Source organism: Lepidothrix coronata, unplaced genomic scaffold (assembly GCF_001604755.1).
Source record: "Lepidothrix coronata isolate B3197 unplaced genomic scaffold, Lepidothrix_coronata-1.0 Scaffold91, whole genome shotgun sequence".
Lineage (NCBI taxonomy): Eukaryota > Metazoa > Chordata > Aves > Passeriformes > Pipridae > Lepidothrix > Lepidothrix coronata.
In genome coordinates, this window is record NW_016690271.1 from 2,297,388 (window position 1) to 2,314,071 (window position 16,684).

Here is a 16,684-nt window from a genome sequence, read left to right on the forward strand (position 1 = left end):
AGGTCTTGTGGGAATTGGAGATAATTTTCTTTTTTTCTTGTGAGACAGCTGAATGTTGCATCTGGTATTTTAAAATCATAAATTCAATTTAAGTTAGATCAGTTGCTCTGATAAATTTGGGGGATGGGGTTTGGGGAAAATAAAGGAAGGGCAGGAAGAGAAGACAAGTTTTAGCTTAAATGTTCTTTTTCTATTTTTTTTTAATTGACATTTAGATTTAGTGTTCTGCATGACCAAAGCAGGTTCTGTCAGAATAAAACCATTTGCCTTTTCAAGGAAAAGTAAATAAGGCATTATTGCATATATATTCAGTTTTATATGTAAGACATTCAGGAGTTTGATATTCAGACATCCAGACAATATGCAAATGCTCCACACATTTGCTCACACAAACCTCCTGTTTCAAGGCTGTAAGTGATATTTGGAGCTCATCTATCCACTCCTTTACCTTTTGTGGGAAATAATACATTTATCCCTCTATATTGGGCAGAGTTGCATGTTTAACTGCACTGTAAAGAACAGCCAACTTGAACAACCTTTTTTTTTAAAACAAACAAAAAAAAGCCAACAAAAAAAAGAGAGTGTAACTCATTCCTTTATATCCTGGGGAATCCTGAAGTGAAATTCTCCTTTTCCCTGTGTTCTGCTGCAGACACCCTTTACCCTGGGAGCCCAGGCTCTGAGGTGTGCTTTGCCAGGCAGCACAACACTTCAGACAACAACAACCAGTGTTTCCTTGGAAGCAACGGGAATGCTCTGCTCCAGCTTAACCCTCAGAAACCAGGAGCCATTGATAACCAGCCCCTGGTGACACAGGAACCAGTGAAGGTGAGTGTGAAGAGAGGAAAACTCTGGTTTAGTTACTGATATCACAGCTTTTTGTGTGTTGAGCTTTGTCAGCTGGTGTCTTAATTCCAAATTAACCCTGCTTTGTCACAGAACAAAATTTGGCTTTCTTACTCTTATTTTAAGAGGGGAAAAAAAATTGTGTTCTGCTTCTAAGGCTATTTTGTGTTTTGTGATAAAAGAAACATTCAAGATGTCCTTACACTGGGAAAGGTATTTATGGAAACACAGCTTGCAGCATTAAATGTAAAATACTTTGATAATGAAACACTTTGTTATTTTCCATCTGAGGATGAGTTTATTGCTGTTCATAACAACAGAAAACCATTAACTAAATAGTAAAACTCACAGGTTTTGCAATGTTGATGCAGGTAAAAGGTGAAACACAGCCCAGCACCATGAGTGATGGGCAGGGATTGGATTCCTCCATCCAAAGTTGTTGGAGGAGGTGGCACGAGAGAAACACATTATGAATTTTATTCTGGACAGACTTTTAGAGAAACAGTAAATAAGGAAACTTGCATGTTAGTAGAGTTGCATTTAAATACCATCTTTCAGCATGAAAAGCAGTTGCTAATTGCTACTTAGAAGGTTTTTTTAATAATTAAAGAGTGTTCTGTGTTCATGAACTGAAATCATTGTGGCTAAAACTGATTTTTCCATTTGAGATGTGACAAAACCCCTCTTTTTTCTTTTTTGCAAGGCTGCCTCACTAACAATGGAGGGGGGGAGGTTAAAGAGATCTCCACAGCTGGTGGAAGGAAAGGACTATGTGATGGTACCAGAACCAGTCTGGAGAGCACTTTACCACTGGTATGGAGCAAATCTGTCCTTGCCCAGGCCGGTAAGTTGGGATTGTAGACACTTCACTTGCCATAACCACTGAGATAACACAAACCACCTCATTTATCCAACTCCCTGCCAGGGGCACCTGCTCCAGTCACCTCACACCCATCCTAAATGGAGAGTCTGGAAGAGCAAGCTGGGAAAAATCAGTCTCCAAAATGGACTTGGATAGAAAACTGTGGATATTTAGCGGGAGGTTTGCAGCACAATCCCCAGGGGATGCTGCAGCAGGGCAGGGGGTGCTGCTCAACTGGTGGTGATTGCTAAAGCAGCCAGAAGTAAACCTGAGATCAGTTTGAAAGGCTTGGCATCAAAACACTCATCTTGAGGAGCTGAGAGAAATTTTCAGCTGGTCTGCAAATCCTGTGAAATGAAAACTGGGACACCTGCAGCTCTGCAAACCCTCCTCTTCTCCCTGACAATTCCATGAAGTGGGGGAAGGCAACAATTGCTCCTTCAGATTCGGTGTCATAGAAACACAATGAGCAAAAACTTGGTGAAGAGCTAAAAAGCAGATGGCAGGAGGGGAGCCCGGGGAAGGGGAGGGGCAGAGCCTGTGCTCTGGCACAAGAGATGCTCAGAGCACTTCAGAGCTGCAGTTTGTTCACCTGCAAATGGTGTCAACTTAGATTTTTTTGGAGTGCCTTCATTCCAGAGACTGGTTGGTTTGTTCTGTGTCAGGCAGTCTCTTGTAGGAGCTACACTTAAAAAGCCACCCAAGGGATTTTTTTGTTGGTGGCAGCAGAGATGAGATGGTTGGTGCCACAAACATCCAGTGTCACAGATGGGAGGGAATCAGCTGGGTGATTGTTGACAATCCTCTCTCTTGGCTCCAGTACTGACAATTATTTTACAGTGAAAAATCACTGGCTTGTGTTACCTCCTCCCACACGTTCTCCATGGAAACAAACACCTTTCATGATCCAGAAAAGGCCACATCACTTTATACACAAACTAACGTGCTTTCTTCTCAGAAAATGTCATCACTGTTGTTTCTGTTGTAGCTGGAGTTTAGTACTGTGGCACTTCAGTGGGTTACATTGCTTCTCACAGATGAAGTGGGTTTTTTTCTGCTTCACACGGTCACAAAACCAGTGAACATTCCTTCCATTTGTGGATGTCTGTGTTTGGGCACATCTAGGTAGCAAAACCTTGGTAGAAATGGTGACTGAAAAGCTGCAAAAAACACGCCTTGGGGTGATTCCAGCTCTTTCTGTCAACATATCAGAATGTAACAAAAGCAAGTTTTAGTCTGTTCTTACAACACAAAGGTTTTAATTCAATCCCGTAGTTCAAAAAGTGGAAAACAAATGTCTTATGCAGCACATGTCAGTTTGTTCAACAGCTGTGAAACTTTCTTATTGAAGTACACACTGAGTGGAATTAATGAGCTTCATTGTAGATTCACAGATATTTCAGGAATTATAAAAATGTTCTTTCTGTGGTGTGGTGCAGACAGCTATGCTCCACTAACTAAGGGGTTTGCTCTTGACAACCTGCAGCTAATAAGCTCCAAAAAAGTGCTTAGCAATCAGTAAACTGTCATTCCTGGGGATATTTGCCCACATAAGGAGTTCAGAAGATTTCTCACCTCCCAGTAGAACAGTTTATTTTTCCTAACTGCTGCTTCCTGTTCCCGTTGGGATTCCCAACCCACTTGGAGCACGGGGTGTCTCTGTGCTGGTTTAAAGGTAAACCAGCAGGGGAAATGAACCCAACTCAAAAGAGACATTATAAGTCAGAATAACAATTTAATAAAATAATTCAATAAGTACGATTATACAGACAAACAGTTGGTTTTAACCCACAAAATCCCAAATGTATAACCCAGCACCCTGGGGCATGAACAGGGTGGTGTTCTTTGGGCCCCCTGAGTCCAAAGGAAAAGGAGAGGGAAAAACCTGTTGTGAGAGTGTTTGCAGTCCAGTTGAGAGTGGTCTTTGCAGTCTGGTTGAGAGTGGTGGTCTCAGTCTGGTTGAGGGTGGTGGTCTCAGTCTTCCTCTGGATCCCACGAGTGGTTAAAAAAGTCCCAAGACCCCAAGATTATATATCCTCCAGTTCAGGCAGGAATGCCCAGTACCTCCCTCAGGGGTTCCACAATGGGTATGAGCACAGGAGCACTCTCCTATCTCACAGGCCTCTGGACACCCAGTTTATACCCTGAGGAGTCAGGGCTGCTCTGGGCAGAGGTTGTAAATGGTTCATTGATAACAGTTTCTGGGCAATGGCATGGAAGGCTATAGAATACACAGTTTTGGGTTACACCCATGCAGTGATGAACTGGTCCCAGCTGTTCTAACCAGGACACTCTCCCATGTGTTTTGGACGTGTTTAGGTGATCAAGAACAGCAAGACCAATGTGGCAGAGCTGGAGCTGTTCCCGCGGTACCTGCTGTTCCTGCGGCAGCAGCCGGCCACGCGCACCCAGCAGTCCAACATCTGGGTCAATATGGGTATGATGAGCCTCAGAATGTTCCCTCAGCACTTACCCAGAGGTAACTTAAGAATGCAGCAAGAATGTGCAGTTTCTGAGCCAGCCCCGGGCTGTAGGAGCTTCCTGGCACTGTGCTTGTGCTCCAGCTAATCACCTCTCCGGCACGGTGACGAGCCAAAGGCTTCCTCCTGCCCTCTCCTGAAGGAACAGGCACGGGCAGCGTTGGCAGGGAAGTTGATTTGCATGGTTTACTGTAAGTTGAGAGGGAGAAATGAGCACTGCAGGAACTGAGCTGATAAAGGGCAGAGCTGGTCGTTCCTGTTTGGATTTTTTGTAGCCGTGGAATAGGTGCCTCTGCACCGGGCTGGGTGTGTGCATCTCACAGTACAGTGGCACAGTAAATTAAATTAATGTTCAGTCTGCTGGTTCTGAGCTGCTTGGGCAGCTGGGCTTTGATGCCCAAAATTACTTAATGCTCTTTAGAAAGCAGCTGAATTAATGGAACATTAAGGTTATTATTTGTCGCGGTTCAGAAAGACAATTCAATGGGAGGTGTAAACATGCAGCTAAAATCTGTTTGTCATAACTGTGGTGGTGATGCTCACCACAAGACTGTACAAGAACCATGTTTAGATGGTGATTTAGATTTCAGCTGGGAAGTGCTGCAGGATTTGTCCCCAGTTCCCAGTTTTCCTGCACGGCTGCAAACCTGCCTGGCACGAGGGGTTTGAAAGAATCCCTGAATCCCATTTGCATCCACAGGGACACATGTCCAGAAATGGGCTCACCTGGCTCCTTGAAAATTCAGTCCTTTAGCCTTGCTAGTGTTTAAAAACCTCCTGCAGCTGCTCCATTTCTCCCTGCTTTTATGGAATCTAAACCTCAGGTGTAGCCAGCAGCTGCCTTGTGTGATCGAGTTCCACCACAGAAACTGCCTGCTCCCAAATTCACCTTTCCCACCTGACCTAATCCCATGGAAACCACTTCCTTTGGACATCCTCAAATGCCCAAATTCAAATAAAGAATCTCTGCCAAATTTGATCTCGATTTGGAATCATTTTGCACTGCACTAATTCAATCATCCAATCAGTTATTAATCTTGTTGAGTTCTCAAATATGCTTTCTTGCTGTAATCTTACAACTAATCCTCTGATCCCTAATCTCAGAAAATGCTGGTTTTCTTTGGAAAAAAAAATGAGTACTTTGCTTGGTATACTGAAGCAAGACTGATGCTTTGCTGACTTATGATTACAGTATAGTTTCCTCTCTTGTCCAATTGCATGGAATAATATAATGTTGAATCTTTTCACGTGGTGCTGTTCATTTTATTTTATTCTTTTTACAGCGAGGGTAGAATGATGTCACTCCTCAGGTCACTTAAGCACTGCAGTTGCCAGTTTGGGCTTGGCTGGATAGTAAAAGCTTTTCATGAGTGTGTTACAGACCTGTCTCTGTGGGGAACCTCCAAAGTTTAAACTAAAACAGCTCAAAAAAATTAAATCTCAAGTCGGTCTCATCTCTTGTGCAGATGTTTTATTCGAAGATGAGCTCATGTTATAAAGAGCAATGATCTTGACTGATGATGGAATTAATTTGTGTTGCAAACATGAGATTGTTGAGAGATTTTGGTGAAAATCCTGGGTGCCATCACAGAATGTGTTTTGAGGAATTTAGTCATTAGGAATACTTTTGTTGTGAACTCCAGGCTGATTCCATCTGCACAGATCAGCCTTCATCTCCACAGAGGAGCTGAAGCAAAGTTGTGCTGCTCCCAAGAATAGTCAGACCAACTTTTGTGACCTTATTTTTACAGTGTTCTCTCAGAAACAAAATCCCCAGGAAAATTCGAAGCCCTTTACTTTGAAATTTTACCTTTGCCTCTGATACTGTGTCTTTAAGAGACAAAAAGAACAGTAAAACTTCTTTGAAATGATTTGTTTCCTGTGAGACTCTCAGGGGAGCCATTTTCTAATAGGTTTTGGTACCAAGGCAGATAATTTATCTCCTTTGTGATAGCGAGTTTTTTGTCCCAAAGGGTCAGGAACAACTGATTTTCCAGTTTATTTTGTCCATAAATACAAGCAGTAGAATTGTCTAGTGTTTTTGGCAGAGGCCTGATGGTAAATGCAGCGTGTGAGTTGTTACTGCTCTGATTGCTCTCTTGGCCTGGGGGTCATGACAGGGGATAGATTATCTTCTCCCTTTCTCTCCTGATTGTGAATCCAGGGAATGTCCCTTCTCCAAATGCTCCTCTAAAAAGGGTCTTGGCTTACACTGGCTGCTTCAGTCGGATGCAAACCATCAAAGAGATCCATGAATATCTGTCCCAGAGGCTGCGGATCAAGGAGGAGGACATGAGGCTCTGGCTGTACAACAGTGAGGTAATGGGGGCCCTTCTCCTTCCTCTCCTCCTTTTCAGCTATTAAATATCATATTCCTTTCTAGAAACCATTAAATACACCTGCACAGAAAAATTATAGTGGCCATAAGTTTAACTGCTCAGGTTGGAAAACTCTGGCTCCTCGTTTTCCAGAGGTTTTTTGTGCACTCCACTGTTTAATTTCATTGCTTTGAGAGTGTTTTACATCTAGAAGTAATAATTACATGAAGGGTTTTGTTTTTTTTTCTCCTGCAGAATTATCTCACCTTGCTGGATGATGAAGATCACAGACTGGAATATCTGAAAATCCAGGATGAGCAGCATTTAGTAATAGAAGGTATAAAAAGGGCCTAGCATTAGTTCATGCACTAGAAATAGAGGTTTACAGAGGGAGGTGGTGGTAGAGCCACGTAGGCAAGTTTACATTGTTTTCTCACAATTTATCTTGAAACAGATGTGATTTGTCCATGTTTTGAAATGCATTTGAACCTGTTGTTGGCTCATAACAACAAAAACTCATGGAGTGAACAGATCCCTTCAGATCTGGGGGGATCCTTGTTAATTATTAGAATAAGCACTGAAAAATCTGCTGTCCAACAGGAAAGCAAACCCAAGGCTGCTTTCTAAAGATGTTCTGGTGTGGCTGGAGTGATGCCAGTGTTAGAATGACTCCCAGTAGTGATTGGAAACATGGAGATGAAAACTAGCAAAAATAATAACTAAAAATAAGCAGATTTCCAGTCTCAGATTTTAGAGAATTTTAATTAAACCTCTTTAGCTGTGTAAGCTCTGTGGAGTAAGTAAAATTTTTTTTAAAAACCCCTCTTTATATCTCTTTCTAGTTCGGAACAAGGACATGAGCTGGCCAGAGGAGATGTCTTTTATAGCAAACAGCAGTAAAATAGACAGACATAAAGGTGAGCGTTTCAGCAGAGTGACTGAATCATGATGGGAAGAAAAGTCCAAGAATGTTTTATGCTGAAACAATTGTTTTTAATCGAAGTGCTCTTAGATTAGAGAGGTCTTGTATGCCTGTGCATCTTTGCTTGGTCTTTATATTAACTGAAATGCTGGAAATGTGGGTGGGTTGAGGGTGTAGGCAGATAAATCTGTAGGTGTTTAGGTACAGAAGTAGTGAAGGATACCTAGCAAATTTTGCATTTTGTGTTTGTTATCTTGGACCTTTTTGAGGTAAGGAATTAATTTTAACATATGAATGCAGAATTTTCAGTACCATAATTAGAGAATGGTTTGTCTGGATTGTGCTGATGTCTGTGGTGGGTCAGGTCCAACCAAACACCTCAATTTCTGTTAAGCAGAGTCGAGAGCAGGTATTTTGAACATCTCTTGCATCTGTGCTGCTGTAATTGGGAGCAGGTTAAATGAAATTGGTTGCCGTGAAAAGGTCACATCTTTACTGATAACAGCATTCTGAATTTTCACATCTGCACAGTTGATCTAATGATGGTTTTTTTTTCTCAGTTCCTACTGAAAAGGGTGCTACAGGGCTGAGCAATCTGGGGAACACGTGTTTCATGAACTCCAGCATCCAGTGTGTCAGCAACACACAGCCTCTCACTCGCTACTTCATCTCAGGAAGGCATCTCTATGAACTTAACAGGTAATTATCTGTGGGAGACCGTTGGCATTTGAGATCCTGGAACATTTATTCATCCTGTTCTGAAAGCTGAAACTCAGTTTAAAGAAATCTTTTCAATTCAGTGGTATCAGCCCTGCAGCAAATACTGATTAGATAACGTGAAAATATAACCTCTCGTTTCTGGGAGCAAGAGACCTTTCCACTTCCTTGTTTGTCTGCAGGCTTGAACTGGGTTTCAGTTTTGATATGGTATTAATTGCTTTGTAATTTCTAGGACAAATCCCATAGGAATGAAAGGACACATGGCCAAGTGCTACGGGGATCTGGTTCAGGAGCTGTGGAGTGGGACTCAGAAGAACATTGCACCCCTAAAGCTGAGGGTGAGTCTGTGCTGGGAGTTAGGGGAGAAAACAAGAATTCCTTCCAATAAATATTTCAGTGGACTTTTCCCTCATGTTACCTGTGTTGTAATGGTTTGGAGACTCAAATAGTGTCTCCCCTAGAGAAAGGGAAGGAAACCTGGATGTGTTGGAAGTTGGCTCTGAAGCCAGTGACACCCTGGGCAGTCAGACATCCCCTTTGCCACTCCAGACTCATCATGGAATTGCCTTTCTTGCCTGTAAAGGGTGCAGGGAAGGTGTTCAGGAAGGGGCAGTGCCAGGGGCAAATGCCCTGGAAGAGGAATGTTCATCAGTCCTGGTGCTCAGGAATTCTGTGGAATATGTGGCTCACTGGTTGTGAGGTCAAAGGAATGACCTGGTATGACTCAGAGGCTGTGGGATAAAATAATGGCTTTCATAGCCCTTTCTAGGGACAAAAGATGATGCATTTGCCTGTAAATGAGCTTTTGTTCTGCAAGCAAAGGGGTTCCCTTTAGCTCTTGGCAATGGAATTTGTTCCCATTGACAACACGTGTCTTGTCTCCAATATCGTGATTTATTGTTACAACTTCTGCTACGTGATGTTAAATTACTTTGTCATCTATTTCCAGTGGACAATAGCAAAATATGCTCCAAGATTTAATGGCTTCCAACAGCAAGACTCCCAGGAGCTTCTGGCTTTCCTCCTGGATGGGCTCCACGAGGATTTGAACAGAGTTCATGATAAACCATATGTTGAACTGAAGGACAGTGATGGGCGACCAGACTGGGAAGTAGCAGCAGAGGTAGGGCTTCAAATTGTTTGTGTGCTGGGTTTTTTTGTCCTTATGACACTAAAATATTTCAAGGTACCTGATGATCCTCTCAGAAACACTTTAAATTGTGTCATACCTCGATACTTCCGTTAGTTGAGAACTTTACTTATGTTGAAACTCAATACTTGCTATTTATTAGAAGTTACTGCACAACTTCTGTGGAAATAATTTGACTCCCATAGGCTTGTGTAACTTTGGAGATCAAAGGAATAGCCTTCAGTTTCTAACTGTTATTATTTTTTTCATGCTTTGTTTCAGGCCTGGGAAAACCATCTGAGAAGAAACAGATCCATTGTTGTGGATTTATTTCACGGGCAGCTGAAGTCACAAGTGAAATGTAAAACTTGTGGCCATATAAGTGTTAGGTTTGACCCCTTTAATTTTTTATCCTTGCCTTTGCCAATGGACAGCTACATGCACCTAGAAATTACAGGTGAGTGGGGGTGTTTAACTCCTTCTAAGCTGTCATTGCTAAAATCAAAGTTGTACGTGTAGAACAGCTATAAAACATCACATTTTCTTGTGTTAGTACTTGTTATAGTCACTTTAATGTAACAAGAGTTCAAGAATTTTCATTGCAGTACAGTTAAACTAAGATAAAACCTTTAAAAACAGAACATAGATGGCCCATTTTCAGCCTTGATTGAAGGACATAGAAATATGTAAAATGGAGATTTTGGCAAGTTTGGTTCTGTCCACTGTGTTGTGGAGGTTGTCCTAAATCTGCCTGAAGCAAAAACAAGGCCTAGGGGAAAATACAGTATGGGTCAGGAACTTTGCAATGAAGGACCCCTGTATTGCTGGAAAAGAGGCAAAAGAAAAGATCATAAAAAAATTAACCAAATTTTGAAACCATTTTGTACTGCCTGTGCAAGAAGACATTGTCTGATGTTTGCCTGCAGACCTTGGAAGTTGACTGGGAAAATAAAATATATCATATCTTCAAGCAGGGAAAAAATAAATTCCAATTAGTAGGGAACTGTAATGTATTATTCTCATTAAAACTTCCCTGGTTTGCTGACCAATGTGTTTCTTTTCACCTTTAAAGTAATTAAATTAGATGGTACCACTCCTGTTCGATATGGCCTGAGACTGAACATGGATGAAAAGTACACAGGACTGAAAAAACAGTTAAGTGAACTCTGTGGGCTCAAACCAGAACAGATCCTACTTGCAGAGGTGCACAGCTCCAATATAAAGGTGAGAAGAAAAAAGATGAATCACTGTCTCTTTTGTGTACAAGGACTCTGAAATAATTGAACTGAAAGTATGATTAAAGAGTCAGCTTAGCTGTATCTCTACATGAACTCTTGTTTCATTCTTAAACAGTAATTTGGCTTGCTGTAAATAAATTAAAATGGATTGCTAATGATATTTTTAGGAGAAAAACATAGAATCATCTCGAGGTAATAAATCTCAGTTAGAAGTGAGGAATTCAAACACTGTCGAGGTGGTGGGGGCATAAATAATGACTGGCTTAGTTCTGTGTGGTGTGTATGTACATCTGTAGATATATTTTGCTGTCACTGCTTGAAATGAAACTTGAAATGTTCTCAGTGTGTTTAGAGAACCATCAATTCCTCTCAGGTTTTACTGCAGAGGGGTGGGTTCCTTTATTCTTCTAGAAAGGGGTAAGAAATCAGATGAGAGGGAGAGAGAGGAGCTGCTAGATACACTGTTTTCAAAAGAACAAAGCATGTTTGGATCAGATAAAAGATTGAAATGCCTGACTGACTTAACCCTTCTTCATTGAAGAACTTCCCTCAGGACAACCAGAAGGTGAGGTTGTCGGTGAGCGGGTTCTTGTGTGCGTTTGAGATCCCCATCCCAGGATCCCCCACGTCAGCATCGAGCCCTGTGCAGACAGGTAAGAGAAAACAGGGATTTTCCTGTTTATTTAAACTGCACACTGCCCTGGTATTGAGAAATTCAGGAGAAAGCTTTGCTCCTTGTAATAAGTTAAAAGGACAAGAGCTGCGAGCGGGTGATCCACCGTGATCCCACACGGAATGAGAGGATAAAGATCCTGGGATCAGGTCTGGTTGCTGTGGGTAACTGAGAATTTAATTGTCTCCCTGCAGACACCTCCACTGGGCCCTCAGCTAACGGAGCCCCCACCATCCTGATGAACGGGGACCTTCCCAAGCCCCTCATTCCCAACGGGATGCCAAACACTGTCGTGCCATGTGGGACCGAGCGGAACCCGCCCGGCTGGGCCCTCAACGGCCACGTGCCCTCGCTGTGTGACAGCCCCTGCACAGGGTACATCATTGCAGTGCACAGGAAAATGGTCAGTGGGCTATGGACTGGTTGGGGGGAAAGAAACTGTCAAAAAAACAAGACTTTTTTAATGTCCATGTGGTAATGAATCTTTATTTCCTAAGAGGAGGGGGAGCGTGAATGCTTTTCCCTCCTATGCATTGTGTGAAATGTAGAATATTGTACACGACTGAAGTACAGATTTATGTTTGATGTGGTCTAGTGCCTGAATAACATGGCCATAATATCATAAAATAGAAGCATTTTTCAAGTCAGTGGTCAAAATTTACAGTATTTAACACTGGAAATAGAGTGTTTTTAGTAGAATTAATGGTTAATTTTAATTGCCAGAGCCTGAAATAAGTCACGAGGTCAGCACCCAGGTAATTATGGGGCCATGAGTTAATGCACCTTTCCATGTGAGTCCTTTTATTTCCTGCACACAGATGAGGACAGAGCTGTACTTCCTTTCATCCCAGAAGAATCGCCCCAGTCTCTTTGGAATGCCCCTCATCGTTCCCTGCACGGTGCACACCCGGAAAAGGGACCTGTACGATGCCGTGTGGATCCAGGTGTCCAGGCTGGCCAGTCCCCTCCCTCCTCAGGAGGCCAGTAACCATGCCCAGGACTGGTGAGTGCAGCCTCTGCCTTGAGGGACCCAACACAGTGCCTTAAACTTGGTTACAAGGTTTAAAATTAAATTAATCGCTGACAGGTTTGATTTCTCATAATAATGGCAATGATAAAAATACCTCGTAATCCTTTTTGTAACAGTTAAATGTTGCTGCACTTGAAGGTTGGCTTTACACAAATGGCTTGATTGATAATTATTCATATCTGGCAAATGTAGGCCATGTAAAGGCAGATTTTAATAGCTTAATCTAATCAAAATTATAGTTTTAAGTTTGTTTGGGTTTTTTTAAGTAGACATAAGCCTGGTTAAGGGGGTATGGCAGTGAGTGAGTGCTGCTGTTTGATGTTGTGTTCTCTTCTGTTTCAGTGATGACAGCATGGGGTATCAGTATCCCTTCACCCTCAGGGTAGTTCAGAAGGATGGAAATTCTTGTGCTTGGTGTCCATGGTACAGGTAAATTGTCCCTTTTTTCGATTTACAGCAGGGAATCACTCCAGCAGAAAGGTAATTTATGGTAATGGCTCTGTGATGCATTTCAGACTTCAGAGGTAATATCAAACAATAAGAATCTAGAATCCAATTTCACCAGATCTCTCCCAGGGCAGACTTGCACTGTAGTGCAGCTTCTATGGCTTGGGGAGCTGAAAGCTGGCACAGAAACTTTAAATTAGGAGGCAGACATGAGATTATCAAAAACCTCTCAGAATATTCCGTGTGTATGTGCAGGCATGTGTTCCACATGCTTGGATGGTTTTGGGGGGTTCATACAAACCCCAACTTCAGATGTAAATCAGCTACCCTTGTGAGTTCCTGTGCCACTGGAAGGGTAAGAACTAAGATGGGCAATAAGGAATTTACCCTGGAAGGATGCTTGGAAATTTTCTGAAACAAAAATTCCAGGCCCCTCCTGGAGAGGTATTCGGATATATACTCATTTAAAAAAAAAAGTGTATCTTGCAGCTAAATAATCAAGTGAATTGGTTTTCATGGAGTAAACAAAGCAGTGTAGTTTTTGGGGTGATAGATCATGGAATGGAAGGGACCTTAAAGCTCATCTCATTCCAACCCCCTGCCAAGGGCAGGGACACCTTCCACTGAGGAACCTTCCCCTGGATCATCTGCAGGCAGAGGGTTGGATTCACCCAAATGCTTCAGTTCCTCATCCCTGTTCAAGTTTTGTGGGAACACAGCAAATGACTCTGAGGATTGTTGTATAAAAACACCTCTGACCCCGAGGCCAGGCCTGGAACCCGGAGGGTGCACGTGTCAAAAAACAAGGAGCAGAACTGAGCAAGTAAAAGCCACTGGGCAGTTACTCATCCAGTCTGACTTTTCGGTGCAGGTTCTGCCGGGGCTGTAAAATCGAGTGCACAGAGGACAGAGCCTGTGTGGGCAGCGCTTACATCGCTGTGGACTGGGACCCCACCGCCCTCCACCTGCGCTACCAAACCTCCCAGGAGCGGGTGAGACTCCAACACAAACCCTCAGCCCTTCAGCTCTGCTCTGAAGCACGACCCATTTCATCTCTTTTTTAATTTATTTGATGCTTCTCTAGTCCGTTTTCTCTTAGTGTAGAGTCAGTGATCACGGAGCAGTATATTCTGGGTAAATTGATGTCAATGTTAGACCTCTTAAGTGGTTGAATAGTGTGGAAGGGAAGCTTTTAAGCGACCACAGCTGCCTGTTGTGAGTTGCTTTTGATCTAGTCTCCATAATCTATTATAAAATACGTTAATTTGATGAATTTTCTGTAACTATAAACAGTTATGCATGTGAGTAAACCCATTTCCCCACTGAGTCAACAAAACCTATGTGAAGGTAAAAGCCTGTGCTTGAGTTGATGTAGAACAACTGGTCAAACTTGTGAGTTCAATCCATAAAGTTGTGCCTTATGGATAATCTGTAAGCAGAGCCCAAGAACAAGGACAGTGAATTATTTTTATACCTGCCTCTTCAGAACTGAAACAAAATTTTCTGCTAAAACTGGGCATGTCCAGTTTTTACCTTCGATTCCAAACAAACCCCTGAAGTTATTTGTGTGGTGCTGGGGGCAGAGCCTCCCTCTGAGCAGTGTGTGTACCTTGGCAAGTCAGATGCAGTTTTCTCTGCCCTCAGATCGTGGAAGAACACGAGAGTGTTGAGCAAAGCCGCCGGGCTCAGGCGGAGCCCATCAACCTGGACAGCTGCCTGCGAGCCTTCACCAGCGAGGAGGAGCTGGGGGAGGATGAGATGTACTACTGCTCCAAGTGCAAGACCCATTGCTTGGCCACCAAAAAACTGGATCTCTGGAGACTTCCCCCTATTTTGGTATGATCTTTTGTGTGGTTTTCCTTCACAGCAGCAAACCCAAAGTACGTTGTTCCCAAATCTGAGTCGCTTGCTGTGAGGAAGGTGATTTGCTTTGCTCACAGTCTCAGGAGGGGACTGGCTGAGTTTGCTGTGTGCAGTTCTGTCAGGCAGGCAAATAAAGCAAACCTCAGAGTTCCTTCTGAATGTTTGTAGCTTCTCCATGGCAGGAAATGGTGGTGGTTTGTGATCAGGGTGAGCTGTTGTGACACCGAATTCACGCTCAGATGGGCTTTCTGGTAACATGATCTTTACTTGGGCAACACCTGCATTTCTTATTTTACAAATTTGGTTGGTTATTCAAAACAGACAGTGCTGATCACTGAGTTGAAGCAACCCTTTCCATCAATTCCCCATGAAAACATTAGTTTCATATTTTACCACCTTGATCCCAGAATCCAAGTTGTCCCACACAGCTTTGTCACCGTGTTTATTAGCAAGCGATAAAACGTGTATGTTTTGTGAAAAACTCCCTTTAAACAGTGAAATTACTCACTGGGATGTAGTTGTCTTCCTTTAATTTTTTCCAACTTCTCTCCTTAGATCATTCACCTGAAAAGGTTTCAGTTCGTAAACGGCCGCTGGATAAAATCCCAGAAAATTGTCAAATTTCCCCGAGAAAATTTTGACCCAAGTGCCTTTTTGGTACAAAGGGATCCAAGTCATTTCCAAAGGAAGGCCCTGACGCTCCAGGTGGACATGGAGCCACGGAGCCTCCCAGGGGAGCCCAGGAAAACAGAGCTGCAGAGCTCTGGCACACCAGGGGAAGGAGAGACACTCAACAGGAGCCCGTCCTCCCTCAACACTACTGTCCTCAACAGTGTCAAAGGTAGGCAGTGACATGGGGACATTCCAAAATCTGAACCTTTGGGTGTTTTGGCCAAAGCTCCTCACTCACTTTGAAACATTTCTTAGTTTCTTAGTGAAGCTTTACCATAAAAAACCAAAGAAAAATAAAAAAGTTGCTCAGTGCCAACAGATACTGGCACTCGTGTAAGTGGGCTGGAATAAGAGTGAGGAATGTGCTCCTGCATAAAAGAGGTAAATTTCAGTTTCCAGGTGTGCACAAAGATAGATTTTTAATTCCATACATGACTCATTAGTTCTAATGAAAGAGTATTTTATTTTTTTATGTTTGGTTATTGAAAAAATCACTTTTTCAGAAAAAACCCAGACTGTGTGTTTACTCATCTTAGTAATCCACGTGCTTTCTGTTTTAGCATCTCCATCTCTGGGGAGGAAAGGTGGAACCAGCTGTCCCTCGAGTAAGAACAGCAGCCCAAACAGCAGCCCCAGGACTTTAGGGAGGGGCAAAGGGCGGCTGCGGCTGCCCCAGCTGGGGAAAAACAAACTGTCCAGCAGCAAAGAGAACTTGGACGCCAACAAGGAGAACGGTACCGAGCAGGAGCAGGGGGACGCCCTCACCAAGGGGCACGTGCTGGGGGGCAGCCAGAGCGAACTGTGCGGTGCCCAGGAGGGCGAGGGGCCTCTGGCCAACGGGTACCTGTGCGAGCAGAGCTCCTTCAGCAACGGGCTGAGCGCGCAGGGGGACGCCCACAGCGAGGACGACGGCGCCGACGACCAAAGAGAGGACGTGTGTGCGAACCCCATCTACAACCTTTATGCAATCTCGGTACGTGCGCCCTGCGGGGCCGGGACAGCGCCTCGGGGGGACGGGGTTGGCACCAGATGCCTCGTTGTGGTCACTGCAGTTGGGAAGGAGGACGAACTGGCACTGAGTCCAACTGAGGTGTCTCTCTGCCACGTGTTTGTTCTGCTCGAGTGTGTAAAGTTAGATCGTCGTGAGCCGTTGTCGCGCGCGGATAATGAATCTGTGAGTTGTTTCCTTGATCCAGAACTGATTCTCTTCTTCGTTTTCTTCAGTGCCATTCAGGAATTATGGGAGGGGGTCATTACGTCACTTATGCCAAAAACCCGAACAACAAGTGGTACTGCTACAATGACAGCAGCTGTAAGGTAAATCACTGCCTCTTCTAGCAAATAGTGAGTGATTTTTCTAGCAAATAATAATCTGGTTACTTATTGCCAAAGAAACTTACCTTATAGAGTCATGGAATGGTTTGGGTGGGAAGGGAGCCTAAAGCTCACCTTGATCCAACCCCCTGCCATGGCCAGGGACACCT

At 43.4% G+C, this 16,684-nt stretch overlaps 1 protein-coding gene across 5 annotated transcripts in view; it reads left to right on the plus strand.

Moving 5' to 3' along the window:
- Window positions 1-16,684, plus strand: part of USP32 (ubiquitin specific peptidase 32) — a 67,714-nt gene that overhangs the window by 48,108 nt on the left and 2,922 nt on the right. For 4 of the 5 annotated variants that reach the window (XM_017821608.1, XM_017821612.1, XM_017821611.1 and 1 more), the window contains 20 exons: window positions 653-828; window positions 1,550-1,690; window positions 4,028-4,187; window positions 6,353-6,507; window positions 6,762-6,843; window positions 7,349-7,423; window positions 7,989-8,127; window positions 8,381-8,486; window positions 9,098-9,271; window positions 9,560-9,734; window positions 10,350-10,501; window positions 11,057-11,168; window positions 11,383-11,591; window positions 12,007-12,191; window positions 12,561-12,647; window positions 13,537-13,657; window positions 14,310-14,501; window positions 15,084-15,369; window positions 15,761-16,173; window positions 16,425-16,517. In XM_017821608.1, coding sequence (XP_017677097.1) covers window positions 653-828; window positions 1,550-1,690; window positions 4,028-4,187; window positions 6,353-6,507; window positions 6,762-6,843; window positions 7,349-7,423; window positions 7,989-8,127; window positions 8,381-8,486; window positions 9,098-9,271; window positions 9,560-9,734; window positions 10,350-10,501; window positions 11,057-11,168; window positions 11,383-11,591; window positions 12,007-12,191; window positions 12,561-12,647; window positions 13,537-13,657; window positions 14,310-14,501; window positions 15,084-15,369; window positions 15,761-16,173; window positions 16,425-16,517 — 3,233 coding nt within the window. The remainder of the gene's footprint in view (window positions 1-652; window positions 829-1,549; window positions 1,691-4,027; window positions 4,188-6,352; window positions 6,508-6,761; window positions 6,844-7,348; window positions 7,424-7,988; window positions 8,128-8,380; window positions 8,487-9,097; window positions 9,272-9,559; window positions 9,735-10,349; window positions 10,502-11,056; window positions 11,169-11,382; window positions 11,592-12,006; window positions 12,192-12,560; window positions 12,648-13,536; window positions 13,658-14,309; window positions 14,502-15,083; window positions 15,370-15,760; window positions 16,174-16,424; window positions 16,518-16,684) is intronic. The other variant, XM_017821610.1, reaches the window with a different exon arrangement.